Below are 12,290 nucleotides of genomic sequence, written 5' to 3' on the forward strand. Positions count from 1 at the left end.
AAGTTAGTGTAAGCCAGCTACCCAGCAGGAAAAGATGAGGCAGACTTCTTCCAGCTGTCTGGACCCCACTGTAAGAAATGCAATAAGCAAATCAAATCACGTTACAAAGCTATTTTTAGTGTTTCTCGAAATTACATTTATGGAAAATGCTTTTTCTAAATGCAAGAGGAAGATAACAGCAGTTTTTGTTTTGTGTGGTAAAGCAATCCAACCTGGTGACTTATAAAAGAAAAGGCTTCTTAGAGGCTGAAAGGCCTCTATTTATTTTGTTACTGCTGTACTTTATACTTTCATTTAAGATTTCTACTTTACAATTAATTTGAATCCTGCTCTTCTTTGGTGTTTCTGATTAGTATTTGTGACTAACAGCCCAACATTTAGGCAGTTGCAGCAGACATTTAAAGGGAAATTCAGCTTTATTTCAACTTGATGTATATACCATAAATGGGGCCATTGTGGCTCTATGGGTCATGCTATGTAACTTTGCACTCGCCAGATGTAAGCCCAAATCCAGATGTTGATCCATATGCATTTAGCCATAATGGCTGCTACAGATGGGTAGTTTCTGTGTTAACTTTTGTTCAGACTCAGAGACAAGTATTTGACATGATTCATATAAAAATCATGTTAATCAGGAAGGCTAAACTGTAATTTCCCTTTAAAATATTTTCTCATAAGGCATTTCAAAAGAGAGTGCTATGTTATATTACCTTTTGGAAATAGGATTTAAATAACTTTTGCAGACACTGGTGTAACCACCCAGCAGAATTCATAGTTTACCCACATTTTTATTTAGCACTTCAACACTGAGGATACTGTAGAGAAACAACCACCAGAGATGTACAAGGATGCTCTGTCCACTGAAGCAGAAACTGTCTCCAAGTTCTTCACATTGCCGTTTTAAATGCGATTAAAGATTTAAACCCTTAGTGGTTGGCCTTTATCACACCATCCATCTATATATCCATCCATCCAGCTACAGTACCTCTCCTCTTCACTCCTTCCTATTGTATACCTACCATTCTAACCTATACCTAACCTTATTCTCACTTTTCTTGAGATTTCCTCTCTCCTTATGTAATTCTTCAGATCCTTGCATCCTTATCAGTTCATCTAGTCAGTGATATCAGCGCTTATCTCTCATTCCCCTGTTTGACACCATCATCTATCTATTCATCCATTGTTGACCTCTTTTCTTCCCTGCTCCATATATTCATCCATAAAACCATAATCCCCAAATTGACTGGGTCAAAGAAACTGGAACATCTGACATACTATAACGTACACTGTTGAGTCATTTCCCTCGGGCCCAGAGGCGTCACCCGCAACTTCAACAGCTCATACACAGTCTAGATACAGTCTGTACATACAGTTTACAGCACTACTCAGACACTGCAGACAAACACATCCTTCTTGAGACATCTTACAGACGATTTCACGCCTGTAAGTAGCAGTCAAGGCGTACAGTATCTCGTCGTGTTTGAGACGTGACGTACTGTACCACACTACGCTGACACAAAGACTGCATTCTTGCACTTTAATTCTTTGCTGTCTTATGTAACAGCAGGTCGGCCTTAGCTGTCTGTGGGCGCTGGCATCCATGACCTTTTCTTCTAGAGGGCTTTATATTGATATTATGAAAGAGATGCTTGCCACTGGCATGAAGAAAAATGCATAGGAGATACAATAGTGCACTGTCTTTTGTGGCCAATAAAGTGGAGCTTCACTGGCATTGTGACGCCATCTTCCACAACCGTTCCTAATGTCTCAGGGTTCAAAATGATTTATTAGTATTTGCATGAAGGTGTATGCGTCAGCCTAAATCACATCCAAATTGTTACTTGGTCATCTGCTGTGTAACTGCCACATTCAGTGGCCATTCACTTTATCCAGAAGTTAAGAGAAAAAGGTAAAGTATCATTTGGTAGTTGGGGTGGGGACCAACAATTAGTCAATCAATTAGTTGATTGACAGAAAATTAATCTGCAACTATTTTGAAAATGGATTAATCATTTTAGTCATTCTTTAAGCAAAGATGCCAAACATTTGCTGGCTCCAGCTTGCAAAGATTTGCTGTTATTATGTGTTTTTATATAACTGTAAATTGAACACTTTTGGTTTTTGGACTGTTGGTCAGAAAAACAAGACATTTGAAGATGTCACCTTGGGCTTGGCCCTAGGCCTAGGATCAAGTTGGCAGCAGAAAGTTTCCAGTTCCTGTACCAGCAAATCAGTAACAATATAGTGCTCTACAGTCTTTATTCATAGAAAAAAAAGGTCTTTGAAAAGAATGAGGAATATATTCCCTCTTCTCCCACTTGAGTCAAGCAAGTCATAGAGCAATCTTGGGCTTTACCCTATCTCGAACTCAAATCTAGAGTGTGATTACTTGTGGGTTTTATGTGCTTTAATTTGGTATCTAGGTTTAAAAGTACAAAAATGGTGAAAATACATTACTCTTTACCAAACTTGCTATGCAGGTAATCTGAATTTGAGTAATCTAGGACCACTAGACAAGTTTGTCCATTTCCCCCCTGTTTGTTTTACTTAGGAACCCCTTTCTCAAGCAATCAGACAATCTTATAATTTACAAGTCCTTTTTATATATACATCATTCACTATGAACACTATATTTTCCTGTATGCTGATGATATATTATTATACTTACAGTACTCTGCAAAGGTTTTAGACACCTTAAATGTTAAAATTCTTAATTTGCGTGGGGTAGTTTGTTAAGTACACCACGTTATCTGTGACTTTGCTAGCTCAATTTTAGCTTTGTAGGTAAATCCTCATGGTGTAACAAGTTCAATCAATTCTGGTTTTGTTTTAAGTATTTTCTGGACCTTGTTATCACAAAACTGGCTGTTGGAGACCTAATATCTAACAACTCTGCTGTTACTAGGCAAATGTAATACTTTTCATTTTGCTTGCTTTGCTACCAGTCTGCTGTATCCTGTCTCCATGTATTTTCTGGAATTTGTTACGGCAAAACTGGCTATTAGAAAGTGACTGTGTGCACCTCATTCCTCACACACTGCTGCTACACACACACAAACACACACACACACACACACTTTTTGGCCCCTGCACTTCTGAATTGAATCCGGCACCCCTGATTCAGTTAGAGATGGACATCAGCTCCATGAACCGAAGAAGAAACATCCTTCTTTCACATTAAATGGATAGTATCCTTGAAATTAGCATGTAATGCTAGTTATTGGTTGATGATACAGAGACGGCAGCTGAGTGTTTATTGTATTTGTTAAGGTCAAAGTTATAAGCTATGACAAGACAGAGTAATACTGTTTTATTCACTTAGACAAAATTCCCCAAACTAAATTCCTCTGATGTAAAAATAGATGAATCGACCTCACTGTTTTCTTGAACAAGTGCTCTACAAGGGAAACATATCCAAAACCAGCAAGGACAGTTTGTCCAAATGAGGGTGTGTGTGTATGTAAATGTACAAACAGGTATGTAATTTGATTGAACAGGTGATCAAAAGTATTTAATAACTGTAAAATGTTACACTAAGTTGAAAATTGAACAGCTAAGGAAAACATTAAAAATTGTAACAGATGTTTTGTGTACAGTAACTTTTCAGTATATCCGTGTGTGTGTGTGTTTTTACCGGCAGACGGTGATATCGCCAAGCTGGGAGTTCTGCGGCGCCGTGCCTTGTTTAAAATTGGACACGTTGAAGTAGGAGAGTGTGTGGTCAATGAAGCCATGCATGGTGCCGGTGTGACTGTACATGTACTGGTAGACGAGCCGAGGGATGAAGTCTGATGTGAAGGATATCACGAAGGCCTCCGGAGAGAACAAAAGACAGACAGAGTGAGAGAGAGAGGGAAACATTTTTCTGTCATCAGCATTCTTAAAAAAATACACAGTGTGACATTTAACCTGTAAAACGGGAGATTTGACAAATATTTTCCTTCCCTTTTTAGTGAAAGAGGTGATGGGTTTCCCTCTTATAGCTCCCGGGCAGCTTAAGTGTGTATATGTGTCCATTGCCCCATAGCCCTAGCATGAATAATAACTCCTGCTGCTTGTTTTTCTGAATCCTCCACAAATCTGTTTAGTATTAAAAGTAAACGGAATAGGATTTGGTTAGCTTGCCAAGGACAAATCCCAAGCAGAACTTCCCTGACTTCCACAAACACTCACTCGCAAGCACTTTGACCTTTACATATCATCAAGTTTGTGGAGTTTCAGATATGATTCTGGCATTTGCTGATGTTAGAGCAGAGAGGTTTAATCTATGTTTAATATTAACATATTAACATCAGTGTTGATAATAACAATGGATAGCTTAAGGTATATGAAGGGCACACATACATAGCAGACCTGATGAAACCTGGATTATGTGTTGAAGTGTTCCAGCAGCTCTGGGTCAGTGTCAAAGTACTGTTGACCATAGCAGTCTATTCCTGTCTATGGTGTCTTTGAGCTTCATGAACTCATAATTTTTTGAAAATGGAATAACTTTAAATGTAGCACAGCCTTATTTTAAATGAATTAAACATGCAGCAAAACCTTTTACATGTATTCATTTCTAGATTTAATGTAAAATTTCAAAGCTGGAATTTTCTAGCAGGTGTCAGTTAACATTTTTCCAACAATAAAACTCTCAATAATGAAGAATTAGCAGGTGTAAAGCTTCAGCTCCCTGATGCAATATAACATAACTGCACCATCACTTAAAATATGTTGAAACTTGAAGGTTAAGAGTTATGGTAGTAATGTTATGTTACAGCGTCATCATTTCACACTGAGATTTAATCTCATTTAATCTCTTCCTGTTTTGTGCTTTAAAGTAATCCAGCAGATTTGTCCTCAAATCTGACCACAGTAGCAGAAATAAAAAATGACTTGGAGATGATAGAAGTTTTTTAATCAAAATGCTTTGCTCATACGGCTTTTTCCTGGACACTGTGCATACCAGAGTAGACCCAGAACGAATCACGAAAGAATTGGTACAAAAGAATCATTCATTCATTTTTTGTCAGCCCTCACAGTTTAAAATGCTGTGTTCATGCTGCTAGAGGTTGACTATCAGCTCAATGAATGTCCTATTTGTTAACACTAATTACACTAATGTCTCAAAACTAAGGTAGTGATGGTTCATTAAAGTGTTAAAGTGCTTCATTCAAGACCTCATAACAGACACATTATGTACAGTACCTACTGTAGAATATCTGCCTTCATGCATTTATCATGCATATATTTGCCTTCATCACTAATTCAATGAGCAGATAGTAAAAAGCGGCACATGTGCATTAATACTTACATTTATAATGACTGAGAATTTTCCCATTCCGCTCAGTATGTTGTACCATATACCTAATGAAACAAGAGGAAGAGAGAGAGAGAAAGGAGAGAGAATGGTTCACCTGATGCGGGTCAGTAAAAAGAAAAAGACATCAAAAGGGGAAAGAGATAAATATGCATTAAGCAGAGTGTGTATGCTGTTGTTCATTGATATTATGATGCGATGGTGCAATATCACAAACTGCCTTTTTTTCTGCTGTTTTGTGTGTTCACAGTTGCATCCATGTTATCATTCACCAATGCACTGTATCATTTCATTAGATATACTGTGAGACTTGATAGATTTAGGTGCTAGTGATATCAATCCATTCCATCCACATGTAAGGAAGGAAAGCTGATTTTAGTGTAATGAAACACTTTTTACATCACCCAGAGAATCAAAGGGTGTGTCAGCACAGAGAAGGTCAGAGGAATTTTACCATAGAGGAACATGTTATCCTTCAACTAACTCACAGCACAGCCTTTGGGATTAGTAAAGTCCCTAAAAAGCCTTATGGATAAACTCAAAAATGCACAGAGGTCAAGCTGAAATGAAGGCTGATTTTCTGCTAAAAAAAGACACTAACAGCAACAACATGACCATACTGATCTGCTGAGGGGCTTCAGTTTGTAAGTCCAGCAGTAAAACCTGCCTCACTGCCTGAAACCACTGCAAACCTTGAAAGAATTTAATCAGTCTCAGTTGGGAATTTTTGGTTGTTGAGTATTCAAGCATTTTCAATTTTTAATCTTCAAAATGCTGATTCACAAGAAGGGAATTATGGGGGAAAATGTCCAGTACTTATAATCTATTGGATGTTTGGTTGGCTGTGTCTACAAGCTAATGTCAAATTTATATCTATACTTTATTTATTTTTCCAAATGTGATATTTTAATGTAAAACCCTAGATGCTGGTGTATAAAGATGTGGTATTTATGAGAAAGTCATGCTGTGTGAGTTTGTCTTTTCCTTAGTATGTGTGTCAGATTGGCTTACCGATGTCTTTAGCACGTGCAGCGACTGGCCTGCGTAGCTCTGTAACAAACTTCTTGGCATCCAGTCTGATCTCGATGACATTGTTCAGCAGGGCAAAGAGAGGAGCGAGTGGGAACGAAGCCACAAACAGAGAGACGAAACCAAACTGGATGACTGCAGGAGAGAGATAAACCAATCATTAAACATGCTACAGTGGGTGATGGGTTGTTGAACATCATACCAAGTTAATTTTGGTCGTTTGGATGTAAGCAAATATGTACAGTACCCCTATTATAAGTAGAAGTTGTTTAATTAAACAAATGAGACTATGGTTTGGACAGACATGTGTTTCCATCATCCCCCTTCCTATGTTCCCCATACACACACATACACTGGCACCAGCATGTATGCAATAAAACAGCATTCATACATGTGTGCAAATTAGACCAAAGACAAAGACCTTTAAAATGAGAATCCTGTTTTTGCTTTCCTAACAACATTTCACAAGCTGATGACACTTAAATTTACATATGAGTGTGGTCTGACAGCCTCCAGCTGCTGGTGTCCTCACAAAGACTAGAAAAGCTGAGCACATCACTCATCACTGGCTGAAATCCAATCAACTTTACGATGTCTTAAGGACATAAAGTTACACTATCCTACTGCAGGGCATGGTTTAAACAAAGAGTTCCTTAAAGTTTTTTAAAGCAGTTTGCATGAAACAAAATCAGATGCTTGTGAGGTTCAAGTTAACGTCAGAGTAGTATCATGGGTGTCTCACTGCAAACATCACTAAATCTTTTCCTTATCCCTTTTACTGCCTTGCAGTGGCATTCCCAGACAGTGCCAGTGGTTAGGGTATTTTAAACTTGTTCTTACATAAAAAGCTTTTGGTGTATTTCCTTAGCTTGCTAGAGATATTAGCTTAGTCAACACTGGTTACAATTCAATCATATCGTGATGACGGCAGTAAATGTCCAACACGTCTTCATACCGAAATGACAGAATAGGTATTTCCAATGACTCCCAAAGCGACATATATGAGTGTTTTCAGCACCCTCCATAGGACGGATGGTGTTTTCAGAATGACCCATAGGAGCGTAATGTTAATATGCCACTTTCCAAAACCATTACAAATCACTGTTAAAAAATAATAATGTTTTATGGTGTGACAATGCTGTGGTTAAGGTCTGGTCTGGTCTGGTCTGGTCTGGTTAGGTTTAGGTACAAAAACCACCTGGTTAGGTTTAGGGAAACATCATGGTTTGGGTTGAAATGATCACTTGAAACATGGTTAGTACTTCCTCACAGTTAGGCAACCTTCATTATCACAGCAACAGTAAACACCACGTTATGTTTTAAGGTTAAAAATGTCCTGTCTCACGGTTGGAAACACGACACTCGCGGTTGGCATCGGGAAGCGAACAGTCATCTCCTGCAGCAAAGACCACTAAACTATCTAGCCATCCCCCCTACGCACCTCCACTGAATAAAGAAGACACCTTACATTGATGTCACCTGAACTGCGTCGCTTCCTCAGGTCATAACTACTACAGCCACTAGATGGCATAAATGTAACTATGTGTCATTTTTGCTGGCTGAATTTTAGAACTATATTGTCATTTTTCTTGTGAGACCAGGCTGTACATCTCAGTAAGCTGAAGCTGTAAATACTGTACTCTGATGGTATTAATATATTTATTCTCACATTTAGAGAAGGCATAATTGCGGTAAAGACCTTATGTGCAGGATTTGAAAATATCTGGGCAGTGTCGCAGATCACTCCTGACGCTCTGCTCCATCCACTCCACCCTGCCTGCACTCTCTTCTTTCGCACTCTCCATTACTTTGAACAGTTGACCCCAAGTATTTAAACTCATCCACCTTCGCCACCTCTATTCCTTCCATCCTCACCATTCCGCTGTCCTCCCACCCATTCAAACACACGTATTTCATCTTGCTCCAACAAAAATGCACTGCAGCAGACTACAATATATAGGGCCTTTTTCACACATAGTTCCTGGTAAATTACTGGGATAACCTTTCAGGCACCCCTAGTGATTATCACTATTCACACGTGCAGCTACATTCAGGAACATGGCCGTCTTCCGCCTTTTCACACATGCCATGGTAATGCAGGAATAGATGGGGCAAGGGACAGTCCAGCAGATGGCAGTAATGCAATACTTATGGATGCCAACCGTCCCTGCAATGTTACTACTTTGATTCACAGCACAGCTGTACCAGCATTTTCCCTGACGGTCTTGAGGTGGGAAATTGGTGGTACAGATTTTCCTGAATATCAATCCCTGCTGCTCCTATTCACACATGCCGCCATGAAGGAAATGTTCCTGAGCATATAGACTGCATGTGTGAAAGGGGCTTATGATGCTATGTTATGGGACCACATTGAGAAAGGTCTGATTAAGGGTTTTTCTTGATTACAAATGAGATGTTGTACACAAACTCACCGTGCTGCTGTACAGGTTTCTCTTAGAAAACATCTTTCTGCATTATCCACTATGTAGACTACTACCACTTTACTTTACTTTAATTATTAGACATTGCCATATCAGCCATTTCTGCTATTTGACAGCAAAAGAGAGGTTGATGTATGAGAAAGGTATCAAACCAACAACATTGAAAGCACACAATTTATCCCTGTCACCAGGACGACATCAGATTGACATCTACAAATAGTCATCTGTCTGGTCAGGAGTCACACTGTCTGTGCAAGCTTGCTCTGTGGTTCGGGTGATGCCTTTTAAGGTTAAACACTCCACTGCACCAGCTAAACTGGGACTTTTTATGATTAGGCAGTGTGTAGAACCGTGTGTATCTACAGTATGTGTGTGCGTTATGCCAGTAACCAAGAGACACAACATCCCTGACTAATAATTAAAACTAAGGCTGATAGTAATTTATTTTACAGTAAATCACAGTCACTCGCACTGTGGAGCAGATGGCCACAGTGTTGCAGAAACATGCTACAACCATTGACTCAAACAGTAGTTTAATGACCAAAACACCAGGTGCCTTTAAAAGACATGTTGTGCCTGGAAAGCTGCCACAGCAGCTTCCCTTTGCCCACAGAAATTTCAGCTAGTACAGCAGCTGGTAGGGAATCAGGCTTCTGTCTGAGGTCACTGCAGCTGGGTGGAGGCTTATCTACATGGAAATGTTTGATTAATGATAAATCTTGTGACCAATCCGGCCGCCCTTGTTTTGTAGATCTTTTTCTAAAAATGGCTAAAATTGTTTGATTGTTTCCAAATACATCATTTAAAAGTCACACCCTATGACAAGGTTCAATATTAAGAACACTTTGTACTTGTCTACTTGTTGCTGGTTCAGCAGGCAAAAGCCAAAATAACTGATACATAACACTAAAACAGAGATGCAGGCTATTGAATGTTCCATAAGACACAACAGAAAAAATGGAAATCAACTAAACAGACTGTGCATGCATGTAATCAGCAGAAACTGATTCACCATTTTAAAACTTTACAGTCCACAGTGACAGAAACAGAAATTTATCCTCTTCAGTTAAACTCATTTGAGGCGGGTTGAAGTTGTCCTTTATAAAAGTCTCTCAATAACTTTGAGGTGGCAGAGACAGAACTGACCCCAGGCCAATGAGCAAGGTTTAAAGATATGAGCTTTATCACATATAAACCTTTCTTTTAGGTTGATCGATAAATGATCGAAACAACATCTACCTGCTTCCTAAGACTGTGGAAAGGAAACATGAGAAAGACGAAGGTCTAATGCATGACTCTGATCAGAGCAGTGCAACTTAAGCAGTGTGGGAACGTGGATTCCAGTGAGCCGGAGACTGACGGCTTCACCTTGGGACGCCACACAGAGACAAAGAGCGGCGAGGAAGAAAATACGACAGCAGAGCGGCGAGTGCTAGAGGGCAAGCTTAGAATAACCTCGCTATCTACCTGAGCCAAGGTTGACAGGTTCAAGGATGGCCCAGACGCACACAAATACAACACACTGTTACATAAACACACACATACACACACACAGACACACCCAGAACTACCTATTCACACACTGACAACTATGTGCTAGTGTGTGTGTTTGCTGTATAGCTCAGACATTTCTGACATTCCTTCATGAGCCCTGCAGCGACGTCAGCCTGGTCTTCTTTCTGTTTTTCTCTCCCTCAACCCCGATTATCCTCCCACCTCCCTCTGACCTCACTCAATCCATATCATATGAAATGTACTCATTATCATGTCACAGCACGACCAACAGTCAAAACCAAAACTGCTCCAGAGACTGTTCTCAACTCTTGAAGATGCTCACAGAGGTATTGATTACACCAAACAATACAGGTAGCAGCTGTGATACATGCAAATGCCATCTCAACTTCTCTTAAACTAGAAAATCTGGTGACGTATCCAGTTGCGAAAACAAGAGTTGTTCTTCTTGTGTCTGTCCTTCCATCTTTTACAGGTTTTTTTTTTTTTTTACAAAAAAATTCCCACGCAGCACACATCCAATTTTGCCAACAAAACTTTACTTGCTATTTACAATTATACCCAAATCTTCATGTTTTTTATGACTTTGACCTTAGTATATAGGTTCACAATTTGTCACATGCAGATGTTGCCAATTACTAAAGTCAAGCTTGTTGCTACGTGTTTGCTAAAGTGCCGCTGCACTTTGACCCCACAGACCAGGAGGACACACTCAGAAATATCAAGCTGGGTGGCCATCACTCTTTGTTTTTCAGTGTGTATGTATCATTTTAACATGTCTTTCATCTACACATTTATTTGCTGTATGTATTTTTCTTCAGCAGGATTTTTCTTTTTGCTTTTATTCTCTGTATGTATGTATTCAGTAGAGTCTTGAAATTAAATTACATGTTTTAAGACACAAATGCTAAAAATGACATTTATGCGTTCTCTCTCATTGAAAAAGAAGAATCTATAAATAAGCAAATATTTTTAATTTCTAAAGTTTAACTGCTGCTGATGCAATATGTCTCTTACTTAACTGAAAAGTCCATTCTTAGTGTATGTGAACTGGAGGCTCCAAGTCTCTCCATCACACTTCTATAAGCTTCATACTAGACCACAATTGGCTCTAAAGTAGTTGTGATGTCACAAATCGTGCTTGTACGTCCACGTGTTAAACTGAGATTTAAAGTGATCTCAGAGAAACTTTCCCCCTTCATCAGATGAGTGTGAAAACAAATACAAGCTCAAACATCCAATGAAATAACAAGGAGCAAAATACATTATTGAGCGGAGGGAGACTTTAAGAGATTAATATTTAGTTGGTCTTCCTTTGTAAAATACAGTTTATCAATCAATCAGTCATTCCAGGAAAGGGTTGGATACCTAGCTGGTTAATGGACATTCAAGTCTCAGTCATTTGAAACATCACTGTCTTTATTATGTGTTGCACCTGTGTTTGTCTTCAAATGAAAGAGTACACAGGTCTAAAGCAGATTATAGACAAAGAAGAGTCATATCATGGCTCTGATCTTGAGTTGCATCTTTATCAAACATGTTGGCAATAAAAGCAGAAATCCTCCTTATTTATTTTCAACAGTAGACTCACAGTAGTTTTCATAAATGTTGTCATGTATCAGTGTGGTTTGCTCCGTTTTCCTGTTTTCATGAGTTCCTCGTTTTTGTTATTGAATGTAGACATGTTGACCTTCCACTAAATTAATGTTCTTTAATTTCCCCTTTCTGGCCTTCAGTGTGTTTTTAGTTATTGTTTGTGAAAGCAACTACTGGAGGGTGAGTTTAAAATGATATCAGAGCATATGTAACAACAGTTACTATACAAGATTCTTATTTTCTTGATGCATTATACTGAATAAGTTGTCATTGCCTGTCAGTGCAGGATCTCATTTCAAACCAACTAAACACAGCACACTCAGTGTAAACTGTGGGTTCTAATAATTATTAGCCTTTTGTATTTAATCCAAACAAACTGCTGTTGTTGCCTCTATAAATATAACCTAAAC

At 38.9% G+C, this 12,290-nt stretch overlaps 1 protein-coding gene across 1 annotated transcript in view; it reads right to left on the reverse strand.

Annotated features, from left to right (window-relative positions):
* The window catches only part of ano2b (anoctamin 2b), a 68,480-nt gene that overhangs the window by 11,882 nt on the left and 44,308 nt on the right, over positions 1-12,290 (reverse strand). Inside the window, exons 21-23 of the mRNA XM_044343997.1 lie at positions 6,314-6,466; positions 5,297-5,349; positions 3,635-3,813 (exon numbers count right to left, since the gene is read on the reverse strand). Of these exons, the coding sequence (XP_044199932.1) occupies positions 3,635-3,813; positions 5,297-5,349; positions 6,314-6,466 (385 nt within the window). The remainder of the gene's footprint in view (positions 1-3,634; positions 3,814-5,296; positions 5,350-6,313; positions 6,467-12,290) is intronic.

Source organism: Thunnus albacares, chromosome 23 (genome assembly GCF_914725855.1).
Source record: "Thunnus albacares chromosome 23, fThuAlb1.1, whole genome shotgun sequence".
Classification (NCBI taxonomy): Eukaryota; Metazoa; Chordata; class Actinopteri; order Scombriformes; family Scombridae; genus Thunnus; species Thunnus albacares.